The following is a 25,619-nucleotide window of genomic DNA, read 5'->3' as shown; positions in this document are numbered from 1 at the left end:
CACATTTGCTATTCTGCCCAACATATGTTTATTTTTTAATGTTTTCTGCTACTCCTTGCCATTAAAACTCTAATATTTCTGGTAGTCACCTAGGCTAATTAAATAACTATTTAGGGGTGGTACTGTTCAGCTAGAGGGCAAAAGCAAAAAATGGAAGACAAGTGCTATGTCTCTGGATAACCTGGGATCCCAGGTTTTTTTCTATGTTTGCAAGGCCTGGCATTATGCATACTCCTTACATGACCCAAAGTATCCTTTCTCAGACTTACCAACCACTGAGGAAGACTTTGAGGATCGTCAGGGAGCCCAACTTACAGGGTAACATGGGAATCTCTGGGAATAATGAGGCACCAAGAGAGTCAAGGGTGAAACCTAGACTATGAAGGTCCTCCAGGGCAGTGATTCACCAGTGTGTCTTTGAACCAGCAGCATAGGCATCACCTGGAAACTTCTACTTAAGACCAATGAATTGGGGCACCTGGGAGGGTCAGTCAGTTAAACATCTGCCTTCAGCTCAGGTCATGATCCTGATCCCAGAGTGCTGGGATTGAGCCTCATATTTGGCTTCCTGCTCAGTGCAGAGCCTGCTTCTTCCTCTCCCTCTGCCACTACCCCCAGCTCATGCTTTGCTGTCTCGATCTCTCTCTCTCTCTCTCTCTCTCTCAAATAAATAAATAAATAACAATCTTTCTTTTTAAAAGGCCAACTGAATCAGAAACTCAAACTTGGAGGTCTAGTAATATGTGTTTTAACAAGACTTCCAGGGGTTGAGAACTACTACTCAAGATCATTCACAGGATGTGCTGATATGCCTGGAAAGAGAAACCAGCTGGGAGCCTTCTCTCTCTGCCTTCTTGTGGGTGATTGGCAAAAGCAAAGCTATACAGTAAGGCCTACTAAAGATTCAAATCTGCTCTACCACCTGTAACTGAATGACTGTGAGCTACTTGGTTAATGCCACAGGTTATCTTCAGTTAAAAAATAGGGTTATTAATGTTTACCTTGGAGAGTTAGAGATTGAGATCACAAAGTCCCTTGCCCAGTGCTTAATACATGTTTTTTAAAGATTTTTATTTATTTATTCATGAGATATACACACACACAGAGGCAGAGACACAGGCAGAGGGAGAAGCAGGCTCCACACAGGGAGCCCAATGGGGGACTCGATCCAGGGCCTCCAGGATCACGCCCTGTGCTGAAGGCAGGCACTAAACCGCTGGGCCACCCAGGGATCCCCCTAACATATGTTTTCAACAAATATGTTTCTTCCTCCCTCCTTCCTTTTCTTCCTCCCTGTTTTACTTTTTTTTTTGTCACTTCTTCCCTGCCTTTTTTCCTTCCACCTAAAAGGGCCCCCAGCCTACTCCAAGTTAGCTGTAGACACATGCCACATTGTTGACAAGAGACCAGGCTTAGAAGTCAATCTCTTAGAGGTCAGTGCCTCTAGGGTGTGGTGGTCATATTTCCAGGGTAAAAATCAGGAAACATGGGTCTGATAACAGATGTATCTACTTCTAGTATCGATGGGATAGAATGTTTGAAATTAGGATTATCCTGGGAAACCTAGACAAAAATAAATAGGATATCATCTTTTAAGAAATATATTATGACTCTTCCCCCTCCCCATCTTCTTATTCATGTCCAAAAGTGTCTTTGGTGTACGGGTGCAGAACACTGTGTGTCCCACTCACTGGCAAGTCTGAGCAAGAGCCAACCTATATTTGGTGCTATACCTGAAATGTCCTGGGGATTAGGAATTATTCTGTTAGAAGTCATACCAGCACTTTCCCAAGGCCAGGAGCTATTGGGGTACCTAGTACCATTTCTTGGCTTTATATTGGGCTTGTAGGATGAAGGGTGGGAATAATTGGGAAATTAAGGCTTTTGCTTAGGGGAGGAGTATAAACTAGTTTAAGATATAAAGAATTTAACCCCTGATATAGCCACTCTCAAATGGCCTTTTCTTGGCTTTCTTCCTTTTATAGCTCTGTACCATTCAATAATATCAGCTCCAGCTACCTAAAACTCTTGTCCTTCACCTTTGCAAGATGACACTCCGTGGTGTCCTACTTATGTACCGAAAGCTTCATTTTGGGTTGTTTCTCTGGCTTCTCTTCTCTTCCTGACCTCTCATTGTTGTTGTTTCCCTAGGTTTTGGGTCTTCTTTCTTAGCACTTTGTTCCAGGGCAAACTTCCTTTATTTCCACAATTTCTGGGCCATTGATTCCAAAACCTATACAACTATCTCTCCTGACATATCTTGAACTTCAAATATGCCTTCATGTCCTTCTGGCCCCCTATATTCAACACATTGAAGAGAAAATTTGTCACCTCTTTTTACCCTCCCAAATGAGCATTTCTTTGTGTAGTTTACCCTCATGCTTTAATCATCACACTTTGACTTGAAACACCTCCTCCACCCCTAAATCAACTTTGATTTCTTCCTTTTCCTCAAATTAAATTTTAGAGCCTTCAAACAGAACTCCTGCCTACCTTTCAAGCTTTCCTTCCCACTCCCCAAGCCCCTCTTCCCAGCCCTTTCCAAACTCTATTACCTCTTTGCTATCAAATTCCCTGTAGTCCTTACCTTTGAGAACTTTTGTAGTCTCACTCCTCATTTCTCTGCCTCAAATGCCTCTATCTGTTACAATCCTACCCATTCTTTAAGATCTATCTTCAGTGTCCCACACAATCATTCTAGAGCCCAATAGGCACATATATTACTCCCTTCCTCTGAAGCCTTGTACTAGGCCAACATACACTAAGTGCTGCATTAGGCACTGCATATCTAGTGCTCAGTTTACCCTCTCCACAACCCTGAGGCAGGTATTATCCCCATTTTGTCTATAAAGAAACTGAAGCCCGGGGTTATATAGCTTGAAACTATTGTCCTTGGCTTTTGTGATATTGCACTTCTTGGTATCCTGATTACATGCTGAAAGTTCCTTTTTGGTTTGTTTCTCTGGCTCTTCCTTTCCTCACCTCCCATTGTCATTGTTACTTTCTAAGGTTGAAAAGCCAAGAATTGAAGCTAGTTTTGCTTGTCTTAACCATATTTGCATATTGCTTGAAAGACATTCACTGTTGGTTCTTGAAGGGTCTTTGATCTTCAGTTAAGGACTGTGTCTGAATCACAGTAAGAATACCCCTGTATATAGATAGTGGGGGTCACTGAATGAATGTTGGATGGAAAATGGATGAGCAAAGTGCATATTTATTTTAAAAATCATAACAAATTAAGTCAATCCTGTACAAAAAAGGGAGATTTGAAACCAATTTCAAACCCAGATTTAATTCACTGGTAAAACAATCCAGAGGATGGGTGAGTAGTATCCCCTTATTCCTGCTTCTGTTTGTGATTGAAGAGCACAGGAGCCCCATACAACTCCTTCTCTCGTGGATTAGCCCTTCTTTCATGTCTGCACACATATCCATCAAGTCTAGGTTTAGTATATTAAAATGGAAACAGGTAGGTATGTAGAATTATCCATGTTTAACAGGTAAAGAAACTGATCCGGGATGCCTGGGTGGCTCAGCAGTTTGGCACCTGCCTTCGGCCCAGGGCATGATCCTGGAGACCCGGGATTGAGTCCCACGTCGGGCTCCCTGCATGGAGCCTGCTTCTCTCTCTCTGCCTGTGTCTCTGCCTCTCTCTCTGTATCTCTCATGAATAAATAAATAAAATCTTAAAAAAAATAAAGAAACTGACCCAATGGCACCATAGTTTATAAGAGCAGATAGTCTAAAGCCATACTGTAGCTTCATTTGAATTATATCTTTAATACTTATTTTCTATGTAAATTTGGGAAAATTATTTAATCTCTCTGAGCTTCAGTATCCTTGTCTATAAGATAGGAATAATAATATTATTTCCTCAAAGGGCTTCTGTGAGGCTTTAATGGATTAATGTGTGTAAAGTGCTTGGAATAGTGCCTGACATAGAGCAATACTCTATATTGGCTAATATCATCATCATTATCATTACACCTTTAGCAAGTAGCAGAGGAAGGTCTTAAATCCAAGTGTTCTTTTCTACCTTCTCTATCTATGATGTTACTTTGGGGGAACAGTGGTCCAGGAAGCTGGCCATCGGATGACTATAGGCAAGTTACTCCTGCTATATCATACCTGATCTATAGAATGAAGGCTTATGGGTGATGGTCTTTGAAATGCTGTCCAATTCTTACTATCTTTGATTCTATGTAGGCCCTGACAATAGGTTTACAATTGGTTTATGGCCACTGGATCCTAGATTGGCCTTGTCTAGTGTATAGCTGGGCTCTGTGATCTGAGGGCCCAGGCAGGTCAGCTGGACTAAATGGGGACACGAGTGAGCCAACTGCTCTTGGGAAAAGTTGAACATAAAATTGCTAAAAAGATGACTGTACTGTAGAAAGAGCACAGACAGTGAAATCAGCCAGACCTGGGCCTAGAGTACTTCAGACAGCATCACAGGTAGCATCATGAGCAGAGGGTTGGTAATTGATTTTAAAATATGCTTGACCTTTGGTAAAAAGTCAAGGATATAGATTTAAGCCATAAGCCTTCATGGTGTTGTGAGTTGGGGCTGTATATTCTTTTTTTTTTTTAAAGATTTTATTTATTTATTCATGAGAGACACAGGCAGAGGGAGAAGCAGGCTCCATGCAGGGAGCCCGACGTGGGACTCAATCCCGGGTCTCCAGGATCATGCCCTGGGCTGAAGGCAGTGCTAAACCACTGAGCAACCCAGGCTGCACGGGGCTGTATATTCTTATTGAACTCTAACAACACCAGCTGGAACATGTCTTTGTCAGGAGAGGGAGATTTTTTTTATGGAGATTTATTTTATTGAGACCAGTAACCAGCAATTCTCCACTGAGGCCAGAACAAGAAGAAATTGACTTTTAGTGCAATTGGAAGAAAGCAATTTCAACATAAAAAAAAAAATCTCATAGACAGGGCCACTGGTGGGCTAAAGGTGGCTGTCCATATCTCCTTCTCTGTAGTTCTTTATGAATAGGAGTCATCTGCTTTGTAATATTAGGGATGGAGTTCTATGAATTCAGTATAGCTAATGAGTAGACATTGGTAGTATCATGGGCGTTAGAGCATATGCAGTCAGAAGGCCAGGCTCCATAATTTTTTATTTGTATGACTGGACAAAGGATAGGTCACCTCTCTGAGCCTCAGTTCCCTTATCTTTAAAATGTGGGTAATAGGGCAGCCTGGGTGGCTCAGTGGTTTAGCACTGCCTTCAGCCCAGGGTGTGATCCTAGAGACCTGGGATTGAGTCCCATGTCTGGCTCCCTGCATGGAGCCTGCTTCTCCTTCTGCCTGTGTCTCTGCCTCCCTCTCTCTCTCTCTCTCTCTCTCTCTCTCTGTCTCTCATGAATAAATAAATAAAATCTTTGAAAAATATATGGGTAATAGTGAGATGTAGTCATTCAGTAAGGATTAAGTGATACAGTAGATATGAATATATTTTTGTAAATAGTGAAGCATGAGGTCATTGAAAGGGGTGTTATAAAAGCCCTGTTGGAAATCTTGTTTGCATCCATGCTGCGGAGCTCCCAGTATGCCTTACCTGACCAACAGAATGACTTAACTAAGTCAAATTTAGTATGGGGTGTATTTTCCTATTTTCCTATGTATGTAATGTGTTATGTGTTAATTTCATGATCATAGGGTTATTCTTCAGTTGGTATATTGAAAGGCAGACCTATGTGAGAGGATGCATGTTACATATTCTGTCTCTGTTGTCCTTGAACTGTTGCCTTTGGTCTTGTGGAGCTATAGTTACCTTGGGGAATCAGTCCTTCATCAAAGCAGACTGATGGAAAAGTTGACTTCTAGACAACATATTCAGAAATTTAGTTCTAAGGGAGAAGTTCTTAAATCTTTTGCCTCGACAGGCCATATGTTCTCTGTTCTGGGATCTGTTTCTCTAAATGCTAGGAAGATTGATGGCCTATATAGGCTGGAACCAATTGGGGGAAAAGGAAAACGAACAACACAGGGGTCAGGATGGCACCCAGAAAGAGACAGACTATTCCCCCACCCTTATCCTCATCACTATGCTTAGGCGAATGTTATGAGTGTGTGTGTGTGTGTGTGTGTGTGTGTGTGTGTGTGTGAGACATGGCACTGGGATAGATGTCTTCCTGTTGTTGTGTGTAGCCCAGTCCTGCTGGTCAAAGTTTAATGACCAGGGTTAAGGTCTTTGCACAGCCCCTGCCTTGCTGGGTGATCCTGAGCTCACCCTTTAACTTCCTTATGGCTCAGTTATGCCATCTATCAAATGCAGGATTCAACCTAGACTCCATATGTATCTCACAGGGTGGTGGTAAAAAAATCACTGAGTGAATCTGTGCCAAGGTTGAGTAAGGCATCACAGAAAGCCATATTCTTTCATACCCATGACTTCTCTAGATGGCATAATGTGTGGGTGAGAAAAAGAGTCTGCAGTACTGGAGTCCATTGTGTGTGAGGAATGCCATGGTCACCCCTTTGGGGGTGGGTACAGTGGTGTTAAATAATGTAACAGCAATTCTCAATTGGTCATTTCCAACGAGGAGGAGAAAAAGAGGAGGAACACAGAGAATTTAGAGCAAATATTTTTGAGCTTCACTTTAGCTTTTGATTTCAACCTCTTCATCCATTCCAGACCTATGACTGCCTTGAAGCACCAAGGGAAGATGCACTGGAACCTTCTTTCTTCTCTGGGGAAGGAGCTTATGAGTAGGAATAAAAGCATGAGGCCTGTGTAGTCCATATTCACATTCTGGGTTATCCCACCCACTGGCTAATGGAAAGTTGACAAGTATTGTTTGTCTTGTGGTCCAGTGGAGCTTGTGCTCCCAGTGCCATCTCCCTCTCCCCAGCCCTTCACCACTAGTATGTCAGCTTTTCCATAAATAGTAGAGTTGTGTGGGTGGGGTAAAGGGCAAGTAAGGTAGCCAGCTGTGTGGACTGAACACATTCTCATTTTGTCTCCTAAGCTGATCACTGGAGATTCCATCGTTAGTGCTGAGGCAGTATGGGATCACGTCACCATGGCCAACCGGGAGTTGGCATTTAAAGCTGGCGACGTCATCAAAGTCTTGGATGCTTCCAACAAGGATTGGTGGTGGGGCCAGATCGACGATGAGGAGGGATGGTTTCCTGCCAGCTTTGTGAGGGTGAGTGTCAGCCTTCACTCTCCTCTCCTGTCTCCTTGGCTACCTGCCCATGGCTTTCCCCTCACCAGCCTCTGTTTTTCTGCTCATTTCTCTTACGGTGGCTCCTCTCACATTCCCCCTACCTTTTTTTGTTTTTGTTTTTTACCCAGGACTTAGGCCTTCTTTAATCTTTTCCCTTCTAATTTTGAGTCTTTTCTTTTCTTTTCTTTTTTTCCCCCCTTATTTAATTTAACAATCCCCATATTCTGCCTCCTGACTCTGACGTTTTGTGACTTTGTACAAATCAGTTCCCTTTTGGTCTGGATGGTTTTTGAAGACTCTTTTAACTCTATATTGCTTTGAACTTACTTTTCTTATCTCTTTTCTTTTATTACTTTCCTTGTCTCCCCTTTTTTGTTCTTTCTTTTTGTAGATCCCTCTCTTTCCTTCCCCTCCTTACTCCTCTGTCTGCTTTGCCTTCTTTCTCTTATTAGGGAAGTATGAACACCCCTGTGTGTTGTCTTCAGATGTTAATGTATGAGTGTAGGCTCCCTACCCTCTAGGGGCTACAGTTTACTGACTGCAGATCTTACTTTGAGTCAGGTAACTGGGATCTAAAATGTGTTGAGGGTTGGGAAGCGGGCAGCTTGATGCTTGTAAGACCTTGGCCCTTTTGACATTGCACCATGAAGAACCTAGCCCCTAATAGAAGGGGCGCTTGAGAAAGGGTTCCTTAGCAATTTCTGCTCCCTCTGGGTCACCAATTGGCAGGATGCTATGATGTAAGAGCACTGGCCTGGTGTCCCAACTGTTGGCATTCCTTAGAGTTATAAGCTAGAATCTGTTCTTTAGTATTTCTGAGCTGTGATTTTTTTCCCCCATCCACAAAATGGTATTGATAATTCTTTCATGCCAGTGGATATCACAGTGAATGAAATAATTCACATGGTGACAACTTTGGCAGTACAAGTACCAAAGCTATATCAGGATGTTTTATGATCATCTTTACTATAGCCTATCATCTTTTGTTAGTTTATTCTGTAAGATATCTGATGTCCAACAAAAGATAAGATTGGTTTGGGCTCTTGGAAGATGAAAGCCCACAAGACTTCAGTGATGACATTGTGACATAATTGAAGGAGCAGGTTATTCCCGGAATTAGACAACACAAAATGCAATTTCAGCTTTACTACCTCCCAACTCCATTGCTTTTGGCAAAATTTTTCAATTTCCTGAACTTTGATTTCATCATCTGAAAAATAAGGATAACAGAATTTTTATGATGATTAAATGAGATCACACAAAGGAGTAAAGTGATTAGCACAGTTCTTGCCACACAGTGAGTACTTGGCAAATGATAACTTGTTTTATCACCATCTTTATCCTCCTCATGGTCACTGTCACCAGCGTATTAGCCCCAAAAGATCTTAATGGTTAAAAGAGACTTCCTTCCTTGGAGGGCTGTAAACCCAGAAAACACTGTTATCTGGTTGGAATGATTTAGATGAAGACAGTATTCAGAAGCAGAGAAGTAAACAAAATGATTTCTAATCCTCTGATCCTGAGAATCTCCAAATGAAATATCCAATCCTTTTTCTTCTATCTATATGACATCTTCCATCAGAGTCTTCAAATTCTAAATTTTAGATAGTTAACATACAGCACAATATTGATTTTAGGACTAGAATTCAGTGACTTATAACTTATATACAACACCCAGGGCTCATCACAATAAGTGCCTTCTTCAATATTCATCACTCATCTAGACCATCTCTCACACACCTCCTCCCCATCAACCTTCAGTTTGTTCTCTATCATAAAGAGACTCTTATGGTTTGTTTCCCTCTCATCTTTTTGTTTGTTTGTTTTTCCCCTTCTCATATGGCCATATGTTTTGTTTTTTAAGTTCCACATATGAGTGAAATCATATGGTATTTGTCTTTCTCTGACTGATTTATTTCACATAGCATGATACCCTCTAGCCCTATCCACATCATTGCAAATGGCAAGATTTCACTTTTTGTAGCTGAGTAGTATTCTGTTTACACACACACACACACACACACACACATACACACGCACGCGTGCGCACATACACACACACACCACATCCTCTTTATCCATTCATAATTTGATGGACATTTGAGCTCTCTCCATAGTTTAGCTGTTGTTGATAATGCTGCTATAAACATCAGGGTGCATGTATCCCTTTCAATGATTTTGTATCCTTTTGGTTACTATCTACCAGTGCACTTATTGAATTATAGGGTAGTTCCTCTATTTTTGAGGACCTCCTTACTGTTTTCCAGAATGGCTGTACCAGTTTGGATTCCTTTTTTTTTTTTTAAAGATTTTTTTTAATTTATTTATTCATAGACACAGAGAGAGGGGCAGAGACACAGACAGAGGGAGAAGCAGGCTCCATGCAGGGAGCCCGATGTGGGACTCGATCCCAGGTCTCCAGGATCACACCCCAGGCTGCAGGCGGCGCCAAACCGCTGCGCCACCGGGGCTACCCACCAGTTTGCATTCCTATCAACAATGCAAGAGGTTTCCTCTTTCTCTACATCCTTCCCAACACCTGTGATTTCCTGTATTGTTAATTTTAGTCATTCTGACAGGTGTGAGATGATATCATATTGTAGTTTTGATTTGTATTTCTCTGATAATCAGTGATATTGAGCATCTTTTCATGTGTCTGTTTGCCATCTGTATGTCTTTGGGAAAATGTCCATTACTGTCTTCTGATCATTTTTTAATTGGATTATTTGTTGTTTGGGTGTTCAATTGTATAAGTTCTTTATATATTTTGTATACTAACCCTTTATCAGATATGTCATTTGAAAATATCTCCTTCCAACCCTACAAGTTGCCTTTTAGTTTTGTTGATTGTTTCCTTTGCTATGCAGAAGCCTTTTATTTTTAATTTTTTTTTTTAAATTTATTTATGATAGTCACAGAGAGAGAGAGAGAGAGGCAGAGACACAGGCAGAGGGAGAAGCAGGCTCCATGCACCGGGAGCCCGACGTGGGATTCGATCCCGGGTCTCCAGGATCGCGCCCTGGGCCAAAGGCAGGCGCCAAACCGCTGCGCCACCCAGGGATCCCAGAAGCCTTTTATTTTGATGAAGTCCTGATAGTTTATTTTTACTTTTGTAGGAAACCCAGATTCTTTCTTCAGTTATGCTATTAAATGTGCAACTTGAGCAGTTTCTTGTACATCTTTGAAACTCTGTTTTCTTCCTTGTAAACTGGGGATAATTGAGTCTTGTGAAAATCCTTTGTGACCTGTGGTATGTTGGTTTCCTATAATTAGGAATTTTGATACCATTTTGGCTGCTTTGCAAGAAATTGCTAGTTGTGTCTTCTACACAGTCAAATATCTGCCTCTCCTGTTGTTCAGACTTTTATTCTGTGTGTGTGTGTGTGTGTGTGTGTGCGTGCGTGTGTGCGTTCATGTGTGTTCTCAGATTTTCTTCCTTCTGAACTTGGGATAAGGCTTCACAAGAACATTGCAGGAGTTGATGTACCTTACTAGCAGTTGGTTAGGTTATGTAAATTACAGCTTGCTAAACATTGGTCCCCATATCTAGCTGTTGACATCTCCAGCTGCTATTCTGGGCTGATTTCCTCCCTGGGAGCTGAAAGCAGACTGCTGGCATATGAAAGTACTAGATGTAGCAGATCCCACCCCTGTGGTAGTCATCCTTTTATAAGCTGTGCCCTAATCTCACGTCATTCAGGCTTTTTTATTTTGTCACTGTGTAAAATGCAGCTTTGTTTCTGACTCTGAGCCATGGCCTAGGGAGGACTTATTGCCCACTGAGGGCAGGATAAGTACAGGACACGTGAAGTCTGTGTGATAAAGCATGGTTTTGGTCAGAAAGTAAAGAGCCCATTCAGATGCCATCAGCATGTATTTTCCTTGTTTCCTCAAATTCTAGATTTATCTGGTTTCTGGGCAGACTTGAGGCAGAAGATGAAAGGATGAGCTAATCAGGTCATTATTGTCATTCCTTGCAATTGTACAGATCAGATGTCACAGAAATAAAACTCCTGTTATAGGGAAGCTCACTGTTTCAGAGTATTACTTGGATTTTAATTATGTAGAGTCTCTTGGCTACATTTTGGGAAGGATTTTCACTTGTATGAAAGCCTACACTCATAGTAGATTTACAGCTGAAAAGACTTATCTTGGTCAGCAGTGGCCAACTTAAATGTTTCTAAGGTCTAGGCCACTAATTTATTTGAGTAAAGCAATTTGAGACTAGGGTATGTCTGGTTCTGCATCCAGTTGGAAAATCTATGCAATGTAAAGTGAACAAAAGTAATTTGGATGGTCCTTATTGGTGAGGTAGGGTGTAAGAAGAAGGAAAGTCTAGTAGCTTGATATCTTCCAGTTTTTTTTCAAGAAAATCCAGAAATTGGATCTTATGTAAAAATCTCCATATTTTTTAAATGTTGACCAGTGATTCACTTTTTTTTAAAGAAACACTCTGAGGGACAAATGAAACATATCTGTAGTCTAAATTGTCTCTCCAAGTCCCAGCTTGTGACCAGTGATCAGCCCAAACTCTTCATTGTATAAATATTGAGGAGACATAAATCCAGAGAATGGAAGTGACTTGCTTACTTATGTAGAGAATTAGTGACAAAGGTGGCACTTGAACCTAGACCTGAATCTTAAGATGGTTAAAATCTTTGTCTAATAAGTACAATGTCTGGGCTTCCTCTCATGTAATTCCTATCATTTTTCCCCATGGATGGACCATAATTTCCTGTTTCTTTGTATGCCTTGTAATTTTTTTGTTGTTGAAACTGAGCATTTTAAACATTAGAGTGTGGTAACCCTAGGAATCAGATTCTTCATCTTCCCCAGGGTTTGCTATTGTTGGTTGTTGAGGGCTGTCATTGTCTTTTCACTTAATGTCCCATTCCAGGCTAATGGCAGCAGTGTTTTGCTTTCTCGTGATTAGTTCATTTATGCCAGCCCTTATTTGTCCACTCCAGCTTCAAATGAATATAGGACTTCAGCTTTAACCATCTATGTAGACAGTCTTATTTGTGGCCCTAGAGGTGAATCATTATAGGATCTGTGAGTTGAGGTTAACATTAGCAGGAAGGACCTTTCTCCCTAGATTATAGAGATATATCTTTTCCATAGTAGAATTTCAAATGGCATTATTTTTTTTAATTTTATTTACTTATGATAGTCATACAGAGAGAGAGGCAGAGACATAGGCAGAGGGAGAAGCAGGCTCCATGCACCGGGAGCCCGATGTGGGATTTGATCCTGGGTCTCGAGGATCGCGCCCTGGACCAAAGGCAGGCGCCAAACCGCTGCACCACCCAGGGATCCCTTCAAATGGCATTATTAATACTTATATGCATTCACATAATCCATTTTAATGGCATCTCACTATGTACATGTTTTGGATGAGATCGTCAGTGTATCCTTTGACTAATTGGAAAGGGTTTTTTTTTTTTTTTTTTTTTTTTTTTAATATGGAGCCATCTTCAGCTCAGAGAAAACCTTAAATCTTGTTGTTGCCTGACCCAGGTGATTTCCAAATTCAAGTCTCTCTTGGAATCACCCAGATTTAAAGCAAACTTTAAGATAATATGATGTATACTGTAGCCATCAGGCAGGATTTATAACCTAATCACCTGGAACTTCTGAGAACTGGCCAGCAGTTGTTAGGAAAACCTGAACTACTTTTCTACTTCCTTGTTTAAAGCTGATAACCCTTATACTGTAGTCTAAGCTAATTTCTTGAAATATGTTGCTTTTTGTAGTAGGCAAATGCTATTATTTAAGAGTTGGCACCAGTAGAAGACACTTTGTATTGTTCTCTTGGTGGTGGATCTTTCCTTCTGAGGCCCAGTTGTTGATCCATAAAATGAATCAGCGATTTGATTGGCTACCTGAGTTGAAGGCTGTGATCTGGGACCTGCGGCTTGTTTTTTCTCTCTGTAGCCAATCCCCTAGGTTCATTTGAAGATTACCTTGGGCCTCCCTAGTAAAATGTCTAATCTGCCTTAGTGGTCTTCATCACCTGAGGAAAGAAAGACCATGATTGATTGAGTGCTCTTTGGGAAGTATGAAATTTTGGAAAATAATGATAATTGTATATATAATTTTCTTTTTCAACAGTATAGATAACATTATGAGTCAGAGTAAACCTCTTTTTCTCCTCATGGCTTCTCATTGCTAGTACTATTAATATCTCCTTGCCAGTACTTACTAAGCACCAAACAAAAGTGACTATCTAGCACTTAGCACAGCTGCCTTCTTGAGCCAGGTAGACAAGGGCTAAAGCTATCTGGTATCTTGAAAGGACTCTTTCCAGGTATTCTGCCCTGGTTATTGGAGGATCACCAGAGAAACCATACTTAGGAACCCATGGGTTTCTCTTCTTGTTTTAAGAAGTGAGTCTTCTTGAAGAACCTTGATTTGGGATGCCTTAGTGTTGAATGAAAAAATTGATGTTTTCTGTTCCGAGAATGGATTTAATTCCTCAAGTTAACACAGGGTACTAATTTCTGGAGGACATGAAGGCTGAATGCAAATCTCTAGGATATCAGTCATGAGACAAAGGGTTCTGGGGGCTCAGTCCTTATGTGGACTATTCCTATTAGAGATCCAGCCGTGAGAGTCTGACATCTAAATATATATAGGTGCCATATCCTTTTAGAGACATGTAGGTACCATTGCCATTCAGAGTGTCTGGATAAAGCAATGTATATGAGAGCTTTAAGCAAGAAGGCTGGACTGATCAATTGAACGTGTCAGTCCTTAAGGGACATAACCATCTTCCCCTTTTCTTGACTAAGACTGGTACTCAGACCCAGGGATACTTGAGTTACAGGCTGACTTTTGCTAAGTCTTTTGTCTTAGAGGAGCCAAGAGGGTAGGTAGATGATGCTAAGAGGACAAGAAAGGGAAATGAATAGGGAGCTTTAGGCAGAAAATATGCTAGCCTTTTGAGGTTGAATGGTTCTTCTCTATTGGAAATATGCCGCGTAGGCATAACAAAGATCAGTTTGTATTGTGTTGAGTAGGGGGCATTCTCTGTAGAGGAGTAGGGAATGGTGGAGTTCCTGGGGATGGAGAGAGAAAACATTAGACAGATTATCGTGCAGAAAGAGCACAGTGAAAGTAGCAGGAACATTGGGCTGAGAAGTCAGAGACCTGAATTGAAGGGCTAGCTCTGCTGCCAATTCTCTGGGGAATGTCAGGCAGGGACCTTTCCTTTCCTGGGCCTCAGTGTCTCAACTGACAATTCAAGGGGTTGGACCAGGTGGTTTCTAAAGGCCCTATCTGCACCAGTCTGAAGTTCTTTCATGATTCTAGAATCAGGATTACCTGCATTTACCATTCTGCATCCACTGAGAACAGTACATTCAAATTGATTTGATGGAACTGCCCAGTGGAGCAGGAAGGATTTGGCTCAACACTACAGTTGTTGAGTAGAGGGTAGGGACCATTGACACATTAATAGGTAACAACTTATCGCCAGGTGATGAGGTTGTTTCTGTGAGGTACTAACCACTTGGTACTTCATGGGAAGATGCCACCGGGTGGCATGATGAAACAATTCAGCCCATAAATGGCCTTCCTGTACTTTGAGCAGCCAGACCCTAAGTTAAAAGACAGTTTCTCTTGATCTCTGCCAAAGTTACCACATCCACTAAGTAGGAAACTTCCAGAGGTGTAAATATCTAGGTTCCAAGCTCACCTCCTTATATATGCCTCTCCTACTGTCTCTCTGAAGCCAGGATGCTCTTTATTAGGAATCATAGACTTTCCTTTTATAATTACAGCTTTGTTTTAGGATACAGACCCCTTGAGAGAAAATAAGTGAGTATTAACTTTTGCCTATTAACCTATTAAGTCTGAAGTATATATAAATGATTGATATCAAACCTTCGCCTGAGAATGATTGGGAGGGGAGAAGGGACCATGAGAGAAGCAAGGAAAGGAAGTAAGCAAAGAAAAAAAGAAAAAAGGTAGATATAAATAAAAAGGTTCACAGAGACACCATGGGAAGGGAGGGGTGTAAGCATATACACTTCCCCAGCACCTAGCTCACCCTCCACAGGGACTGGCTCCTAAGGCTCTGTGCCCCTTAGGAAGTACTTGAAATTCTAGAAGACTGGCTTGAGAGAGTACTGACTTTACATCTTATATCCAGTGCTTCTGAGTGGTGTGATCTTCAGCATAGTTCTTCATAGCTTTGAACCTTTAATTTTTCTCACCTGTAAGATGGGGATATTGAGCCCTGCTTTTTCTCAAATATCAGACCCTGACATTTGAAAAGCATGCTACAGGTTGATATAGTCTTTCCCAACATGGCCTTGATTTACCCTCTCTCATATACAGAATTCTAAGTTTAGCAGAATAGGGCAGAGGGGTGCAAACTCTGGTTACAGCTGAATACTAGAGCACAGAGATCTAGTATTAGAGACCCAAGCTACTTAGAATAGGACCTGGAACCTGGGCTTCTTGGGGCTCACAATCCAATGCCTTTGCCGTTCCCCAGGACCACTGTGGGGCTCAAAAGATCTACTTGGTGTGAAATGAGGTTAGCAATCCTGAGGTCTGTGCCCCCACAAGAGATTATACTTCTTCCCTTGAAACAGAAGCTTGAAAGTTTGGTTGGCTTTCTTGAGAGGGAGAGACCACAAAGAAGGCAAAGGATCAGGTCAGTGCAGAAGACAGCCACCCAGGAAAGGAGTGCCACTGGTACTGTCAGGGCCATGAAATCATGATGGTTTGGCCCTGGCAGTTCTCTTTTGGTTCCTTCTTGTCCTGAAGTTCTAGTTCCGAGATGTCAGGGTTATTAGCTCTCTCATAATGGCATGTTTCTCTCCTAGTTTGGGGCCAAAAGTACCCCTGGCTAAACCATACAAAATCCGGGCTTGTCAGTAACATTGCCTAGGCTGCTGGTCTCCAGGCCTCTTTATGACTCTACAAGGGCCAGCCTCTACCTTTCCTGATCCCCTGAGAGAGATCTGGACACACCTTAGATAGACCTCAGCTATGAAATCTCCAAGTCTACCAAGTTCAGCTTTATATCTACTTTCTTATCTTCCCTTCCCACCCTTGGGCCCTTGGTCTTAACCACTCCCCAGTCATTGAGATAACTAGTTTCCCAGGTCACTGCATCCAGTCAAGTGATATACTTTCCTATGTGAATACCAAAATTGGGTGTGGACTGAGTTGGCACAGCAGTATGCCAGAACAAAGGGTCAGCACTAAATCTCTGTCAATCTCAAAGATCTAGAATTTTAATCCCTGGACAGCACTCACTGGTTTAAATTGGGGCATCTCCTGAGAATTCTTGAATTTCCTAATTGACCCCAGAACACACAGTAGTTATAAGATGCCATTCCAAGGAGTTATATCATAAAGAGACACCTTAGCAAACAATATTCTTCCCTTTGGCCTTTATTACTTTTCCAAAAGCTTTAGTTCCAGCCTATACTTGCTCCATTTCTCTTTCTTTAAAAAATGATTGATTGATTGATTGATTTCAGAAAGTGAGAGAGACTCTCAAGCAGATACCATGCTGAGCACAGAGCCTTATTGGGGCTTGATCTCATGACCCTGAGATCAGGACCTAAGCTGAAATCAAGAGTCAGATGCTTACCAACTGAGATACCTGACCAATCCCTTCTCTTTCTTGACTGGGGCAGATTAGAGACTATTCCTTGCCTGTCCCCAGCCTGCATCCCCAAATACAACCTTGCACCTCTGGAACAGAAATAACTAGAGCTCACAGGTCAATCCACTCAGCTTAATTTCTGTTTCCTCACAGAAAACATTAGACTGCACATTAGGCTGTTTTTGGATGAGGTATGATGGAATTAAGAGGGAGACTGGGAGTAGGGTTTTCTATAACAGCATATCTAAAGTGGTACCAGGCCTAGGTACTTCCCCCTTGATCCTTCTTATAGTACTACAGAAGGCAAAACAGAAGTCTCCTTCAAGTGCAGATGATTTCTTGAGAGGTAGAAGGAAGGCCTCTCCTACATCATAAATGGCCAGTTCTCTGTTTCACTTTTGATTTTCTTCCTTTCTGCTGAGAAAATATGCAGCTATACAAGGAAAAATCTATTTGGGGTGATTGGGGCTCAGAGTTCTTTGTTAAAAAGTAGTTAAAGATAACATCTGGGAGATCTAACTTTCCTGACTCTACTTCCTTTCCACCACTAGCACTTCACAATCACCCACCTTACCACCCATCCACTGACCCCTATCCAGCAGCAGAAGATGTAGAAGGTGAATCTGCCCCTTAACAGATAACACATAACAGATTACTAAACAAAATTACTACACCAGCTTTTTTTTTGTCTTGTTAAGTACAAGGTAGAAACTAAACAGATAACAGGGACAGGGGTAAGTAATGGGAGAGCAGAGCCCAAGGGAGAAAGGAGGGAAGGAATGGGAGGAGGAGAGGAAGAGGGGAGGTCTCTCCTCTGGAAGGACTTTCATCACTCACCATTTTTATCATCACTACCAATTGCTTAGAGAGCCCCTTCTTATATGTACACTCTCCGTGGCTTTAGCATGCTCAATTAAAAGAAGTATTTCTTCAACCTGGAATCCCATACTGTTATTACTTTTACTAGCTAAACAGATGTCTTAATGGAGAAGCCTGTTTTGTTATGATAGTTCCTTTCATTACCTAGTGGCTTTCTTTAAACTTTTATGGATCACTTGACCTGTCCTATCTCATGAAAGCCTCTAGTCACCAGCATTTCTCATCCCCATTGCAGAAAGAGGATGAGAGAACTGAGGCCTCAAAATGGGATATAGTTTACCTAAGGTTATATAGCAAATTAGAATTGCGGAGCATAACCAAATCTCTAATTTAGCCCTTCTGGTTGTTTAGCTCAGTGTTGTTTCTTTGACTTCCACTAGGTTGCTTACTAGGAGTTTTGCTGTTTGAAGATGCTTAGAAACAGGCTTTAAAAAATAGGATGAATATTACTATAATCTCACTTGTGCTAATAATATGTCTTGTGGACCTTTTATTTGCCTCCATGGATTATCATACAGAGGCTTCAGCATTGATATTATCAGTATGTTGTTTGTATTCATGCTCTAGGTATCTTCCCTGTGATTGCCCATGGGCCCTGCTTAATGAAAGAAATTCTGGCTGAAGTTTGTGTTTGACTGGACTTGAATTGGATTCAGCCAAAAGATCTGTGAACAGTGGTTGTTGACTTATACAGCCAGGACATTTTAGGGCTTAGGTAGATTTTAAAATTCATCTATTGTGGTTCCATACAAATTTTAGGATTCTTTGTTCTAGCTCTGTGAAAAATGCTGGTGGTATTTTAATAGGGATTACATTAAATATGTAGATTGCTTTGAGTAATAGAGACATTTTAACAATATTCCTTCGTCTAATCCATGAGCATAAAATGTCTTTCCATTTTTTTGGTGTGTCCTCTTCAATTTTTCCATTAGTGTTTTATAGCTTTCACAGTACAGGCCTTTCACCTCTTTGGTTGGGTTTATTCCTAGGTATCTTATAGTTGTTAGTGCAATTGTGAATAGGATGTATTCCTTGAATTCTCTTCCTGCTGCTTCATTATTGGTGTATAGAAATGCAGTAGATTTCTGTACATTGATTTTGTATCCTACTAATTTACTAACTTCATGTATTAGTTTTAGCAATTTTTTGGTGGAATGTTTTGAGTTTTCTATATAGAATATCATGTCATCTGCAAATAGTGAAAGTTTCATTTCTTCCTTACTGATTTGGATGCATTTTATTTCTTTTTGTTGCCTCATTGCTGTGGTTAGGACTTCTAGTATTATGTTAAATAACAGTGGAGGAAGTGGACATCCCTGTCTTATTCCTGACTATAGAGGAAAAGTTCTCAGTTTTCCCCCACTGGGGATGATATTAGCTGTGGACTTCTCATATATGGCCTTTATTATATTGAGATATGTTCCCTCTAGCCCTACTTTGCTGACGAATTTTATCATGAATGAATGTTGTACTTTGTTAAATGCTTTTTCCGCATCTATTGAAATGATCATATGGTTCTTATTCTTTCTTTTATTAATGTGCTGTATAACATTGATTTGTGAATACTGAACCACCCTTGCAACCCAGGAATAAACCTACTTGATCATGCTGAATGATTTTTAAGAATACATTGTTGGATTCAAATTGTTGTATCTTATTGAGAATTTCTGCATCCTAACAATCCAAAAATTTGTATGGAACTACAAGACTCTGAATGGTCAAAGTTACCGTGAAAAAGCAAAGCAAAGCTGGAGGTACACAATTCCAGACTTTAAGTTGTATTGTAAAGCTGTAGTGATCAAAATTTTGGTAATGACACAGAACCAGGCACAGACCCATACAGTCAAAGATGAACCGCTAATTGCAGGTGGCTCATGGCATTGCCCCCGATGGCGATAAGTGTACATTTCAGTTGATGATTTGAAAGGCCTTCAGGTTTTACGGGTGTTTCCCTTCAAGAATGGAATTAGAGACCAGTGGATGGGAAGAAACTCCCTTAAAGACACTCTCACCTGAATAAAGGACTTTCCACTAATGAAATTGCACTGTTGATCCCATCTCATGGGGAAAGGCAATCTGTGGGCAGCCAGGCTTGAACATTAGTTTGCTAAGATTTGTGTTCATTGCCCCTCTTCTTTCTCCACATACCAAGGAAGTATAGATGAGAAGAGAAGCACTATCAGCTGGTTTGAAAATTCACCTTCAAAGTGATTCACATCCTGCCTTTCTTGGCAGAAGTCAGACTTATTAATATACCTAGATTCCAATACTGGCTTTTCTACTAACTTGCTGTGTGAAACTGGGCTAATTGCTCATCCTCTCTGTTGTTGTTGTTGTTGTTGTTGTTTTTAATCTCAAATAAGATGTAACTAGAATATATAGCATCTGAGAGTGAGAAGAGTCTTAGAAAACATCGAGTCCGATTTCTGACTTTATAGATGATGAAGGTAAGTTTTCAAGGAGGAGAAGCAACTTAACCTCTGATTCCAGAAATCTTTGGACTCTAAATTCTAAGCAACTCATGCAATAGTGTGGAGAGCCAACATTAGACCCACAGAGACAACCTGGCCCAGCAGGTTCAGATTCTTCCTCAGATGTGCCTGCCAATAATGAAGATGGAGCCTGAGCAAAGCCTTCAGAAGCCCGTTCATTTCCCTTGAACACGTCTCTGCTGTCAGGCCGTGCAGGGTGAGGAGGAAAGATAATGCAGTTGCATCCAATTCTCTCCCCAGCTGATAAAGAAGACACTGGTGACAGGGATCAGCAGCCAATGTGGCATGTGGATGGGTAGAAAGAGTTTCCATCTTCCTAAGACAGACAGCTCTGGTACTACTGAGTGGTGAGCTGCATTCAATTCTGGGTTATTTAATAGAGGCAGCAGGGAAGTGTGGGTGAGAGAGGAACAAATAGGAGAGAGCACCCCACTATCAGGAATCTAGGGTTCACCTGACCTAGCAAATTGTGGCTCTGGGAGGAATAGGATGTTCCCGTGTCCTCCAACTCCTATGTACAGAGAAATATCTTAATAAATACTTTTGGAGTCAAACTGGAAAAAAAAGTTTGGTAATGACAAAAATAGATAAATAGATGAATAGAACAGAATAGAAAACCCAGAAATGAGCCCACAACTATATGGTCAATTTTTGACAAAACAGGAAAGTATATCCAATGGGAAAGACAGTCTCTTCAATAAATGGTGCTGGGAAAACTGGGCAGCAACATGCAAAGAAAGAAACGTGACCACGTTCTTACACCATACACAAAAATAAATTCAAAATGGGTTAAAGACCTAAATGTGAGACATGAAACCGTAAAGTCCTGGAGGAGAATACAGGCAGGAACCTCTTTGACATAGCCTGGAGTAACTTCTTTCTACATATGTCTCCTGAGAGAAGGGAAACAAAAGTAAAAATAACCCATTGGGATTTCATCAAAATAAAAAGCTTCTGTGCAGTGAAGGAAGCAATCAATAAAACTAAAAGGCAACCTATAGAACAGGAGATATTGTAAGTGACCTATTCTTAATTAATTAATTAATTTTTAATTTAAATCCTAGTTAGTTGACATACAGTTCAGTGTTGGTTTCAGGAGTAGATTCAGTGATTCATCATTTATATATAACACCCAGTGCTCCTCATAACAAGTGCCCTCCTTAATACATATTAACCATGTATCCCATCCCTGACCTACCTCCCTCCATCAACCCTCAGTTGGCTTTTTATACTTAATAGTCTTTCATGATTTGTTTCCCTTTCTCTTTTTCACCCCTTCATAAATTCATCCATTTCATTTCTTAAATTTCATTTATGAGTGAAATCATATGGTATTTGTCTTTCTCTGATTGACATATTTTGCTTAGCATAATACATTCTAGCCCCATCCATGTTGTAACAAATGGCAAGATTTCATTCTTTGTGATGGATAATATTCCAGTGTGCGTGCGTGCGTGTGTGTGTGTGTGTGTGTGTGTGTGTGTGTATCTTCTTTATCCATTCATTCATCAGTTGATGGGCATTTGGACTCTTTCCATAGTTTGGCTATTGTTGATAATGCTGCTGTAAACATCAGGGTGCATGTACCCCTTTGAATGTGTATTCTTGAATCCTTTGGATAAATACCTAATAGTTGAAACTGTTGGATCAGAGGGTAGTTCTATTTTTTAGCTTTTTGAGGGACCAACACACTGTTCTCCAGAGTGGCTGCATCAGTTTGCATTCCCATCAACAGTTCAAGAGGGTTCTCCTTTCTCCACATCCTCCCCAACACCTATTGTCTCTTGTATTATTGATTTTAGCCACTCTGATAGGTATGATGGTAATATCTCATTGTAATTTTGATTTCTGTTTCCACGATTATCAATAATGTTGAACATCATCTCATGTATCTGTTGGCCATCTGGATGTTTTCTTTGGAAAAATGTCTAATTATGTCTTCTGACCATTTCTTAACTAGATTATGCAAATGACATCTGACAAAGGGTTAGTATCTAAAATCTGTAAAGAACTTATAAAACTTAACACCCAAAACAACTTTATCCTATCCCTCAATATCTGCTTCCTGCTACTCCAACATGTATATAGCTAGACAGAGGCCATTTGACCAGTAAAAGCTTCTGTTTCTCTTATTCAGTCACTTGTATGAGGACATGGGCTATAGGGAAGCCTGAATAGGCTGATACTGCCAGGCTTACAAAACTAATAGAAATGGTGTTGCAACTAACGAGTCTGCTGAATATGCAATTGAACCGCATACTGCTACTCTGGCTCCTACCAACAGTCATAACGTTACTGGGGCTATATATCAGAGAGGGTGGGTCTTTGTACTTCTATATTTGGATAGCTTAACTAGAAGTCTTCTTTTTCTTTTAGCCCATACAAAATGCAAATAAAGGAGATGCAGAATGAACTTTTAAAGTTCCTGGCAGTCAATTATTATGTATATGTCTCTACATGAAAATATTCGTTTTCTGCCACCTCCCCCCAAGAACACAATATCCTATACGTAATATTGTGAAGTAAATCCTGGGTAATTTGATAAAATTTGACCCAACTATTATTTTTGTGACTATTTGACTAATATAAACCTAAATTTTATCAAGGTCTCCAAAGCAGGCGATAGACCCATGCAAACAACTAAAAGGAGAAGACTTAGGTGTAATATGGAGCATAATTTGTTTCAGAGACATTTAGTGGTTTTTTTTGTAACAATTATGCATTATAGATTGGAATAGATATTTGAATATATACATATCAAATATGTATACCATTGAAAGTATTTGAAACACGGGTGTTTGCTTAATTTGACTTGAAATATTTTTTCAACATTTAAAAAATTATTTATTTTTGACAATAAAATTATATGTATTTAAGGTGTACAATATGATGTCTTGGTATATGTATACACTGTGAAATTATTATCACAAACTAACATATCCATCACTTCCCAGAGCTAACTATTGTTTTACTTTTTATGATGAGAGCACTTGAGTTCTAATTCTCCCCACATTTCAAGTATACAATATATTATTATTACCTATACCCAATATGCTACATGCTAGATCTCCAGAATTTATTTATCTTATAACTAAAAGTTAGTACTCTTAGATCAATATCTTCCCTTTTCCCTGATAACCATCATTCTACTTCCTAGTACTATGAGTTTGACTTTTTTTTAGATACCATATGTAAGTAAGATCAAGTAATATATTTATCTTTCTGTATCTGGCTTATTTCACTTAGCTCAATACCTTACAGGTTCAACCATGTTGTTGCAAATGACTGTTCACTTTTTTTAAAAAGATTGAGTAATATTTCATTATTAATATACATACTATAATATATTTCATTATATATATATATATTTTTATGTTGTTTCCCTATCTTGACTACTATGAATAAAGCTTTAGTGAACATGGGAATATAGAATTCTATTTGAAATAGTGATTTTATATACTTTGGATATATACTGAGAAGTAGAATTGCTGGATCATATAATAGTTCTACTTTTAATTTTTTTTGAGGTACCTCCAAACTGTTTTCCATAATGACTGTACCAATTTACATTCCTACCCATAGTTCAAAAGGGTTCACTTTTCTCCACATTCTTACTAATTTGTTATCTTTTGACTGTTTGATTAGCTATACCCTACATGGATAAGGTAATATCTCATTATTGTTTTGATTTCCATTGTCATTAGAAAAGATATTTAATATGATTTCAATCTTCTTAAATCGGTTAAGACTTGTTTTATGGCCTGACAACACATGGTATATCCTGGAGGGTGTTCCACAAGCACTTAAGGAGAATGTGTATTCTGTTGCTGTTGGATGGAATCTTCTGTGTATGTCCATTAGATACATCTGGTCTAAAGTGTAGTTTAGGTCCAGTGTTTCCCTATTGATTTTTTGTTGGATTATCTGTAAATTGCTGAAAGTGGGATATTGAAGTCCCCTACTATTAATGTATTACTATTTCTCCCTTCAGATCTGTTAATATTTGCTTTATATATTTAGGTGCATTGGGTGCACATGTATTTACTGTTATTATTCCTCTTTATGTATTTACTTCCTTATGATTATATGACTATCTTTTTTATCTCTTATAGTTTTTGACTACTAAACTTTTTTTTTCTGATATAAGTATAGCTACTCCTACTCTCTTTTGGTTTCCATTTTCATGGAATATCTTTTTCCATTAACTTTACTTTAAGCCTGTACATATCCTTTTGTTCTTTTACTTTTTAAATTCAAGTATAATTAACAGTGTTATATTAGTTTCAGGTGTACAATATAATTCAAAAATTCTGTGTATTTATTAGTGTTCATCAAGATAAGTGTATTCTTGAGGTGCCTGGGTGGCTCAGTTGGTTAAGCCTCCAACTCTTGATTGCAGCTCAGGTCATGAACTCAGGGTCCTGAGAGCAATCCCTCTCTCCTTCTCCTCCTTCCCCACCTCTGTTCTCAATACCTGCATGTGTGTGTACATGCTCTCTCTCTAAAAAAAAGATAAGTATATTCTTAAGCCCTGTTATCTATCTCATAGATAACATACCCACCTCTCCTCTAGCAATCAGCAATTTATTCTGTGTATTTAAGAGCCTATTTTTGTTTGTCTTTTTTCCTTGTTTTTTTTCATTTGTTTTGTTTCTTAAATTCCTGAATAGATATTTCTAAAGAAGACATACTAATGGCTAATATACTAATGGCATGAAAAGATGTTCAACATCTCTAATCATCAGGGAAATGTAAATTAAAACCACAATGAGATATCACTTTACACCTGTCTGAATGGCTAAATTCAACAACACTAGAAATAACAAGTGTTGGCAAGGATGTGGAGACAAAGGAACCCCTTGTACGGTGTTGGTGGAATGCAAATTGGTGCAGCCATTGTGGAAAACAGTATGGAAGGTTTTCTCTTGCTCTCTTCCTTTATGATTTGATGATGTCCCATACTTATGTTTTGATTCCTCTTTATCTTTTGTTTATCTACTATAGGTTTTTGTTCTATTGTTACCATGAGGCTAACATAAAACATCTTAAGAGTTTTTACCAGTCTACTTTAAGCTGATAACAACGTAGGTTTGTCCAAATACAAAAACTCGACACTTTTACCTCCACACACATTTTATGTTTTTTATGTCATTTCTTACATCTTTTCTTTTTTAAAGTTTTTATTTAAATTCCAGTTAATTAACATACAGTGTAATATTAGTTCAGGTGTACAATATAGTGATTCAACACTTCCTTACATCTTTTTATATTGTGTATCCATTCACAAAATATTGTAGCTATGGTTATTTATAATTTGTCCTTTAGGCTTTATACTAGAATTAAGTGATTTATATACCACCATAATACAGTATTAGAGTATTCTTAGTTTGACTACATATTTACTTTTATTAGTGAGTTTTATACTTTGATATAATTTTGTAT

General features: G+C 39.6%; 1 protein-coding gene across 15 annotated transcripts in view; it reads left to right on the top strand.

Moving 5' to 3' along the window:
• ARHGEF9 (Cdc42 guanine nucleotide exchange factor 9) overlaps positions 1 to 25,619 on the top strand; it is a 206,214-nt gene that overhangs the window by 64,204 nt on the left and 116,391 nt on the right. For 14 of the 15 annotated variants that reach the window (XM_025989027.2, XM_072744020.1, XM_072744028.1 and 11 more), the window contains one exon: positions 6,981 to 7,160. The exons of the other annotated variant lie outside the window; for it this stretch is intronic. In XM_025989027.2, coding sequence (XP_025844812.1) covers positions 6,981 to 7,160 — 180 coding nt within the window. The remainder of the gene's footprint in view (positions 1 to 6,980; positions 7,161 to 25,619) is intronic. 15 annotated transcript variants of the gene reach the window in all.

Source organism: Vulpes vulpes, chromosome X, assembly GCF_048418805.1.
Source record: "Vulpes vulpes isolate BD-2025 chromosome X, VulVul3, whole genome shotgun sequence".
Classification (NCBI taxonomy): Eukaryota; Metazoa; Chordata; class Mammalia; order Carnivora; family Canidae; genus Vulpes; species Vulpes vulpes.
Note: the sequence above shows the minus strand (reverse complement) of the source record. Positions and strands in the feature narration are given on the sequence as shown.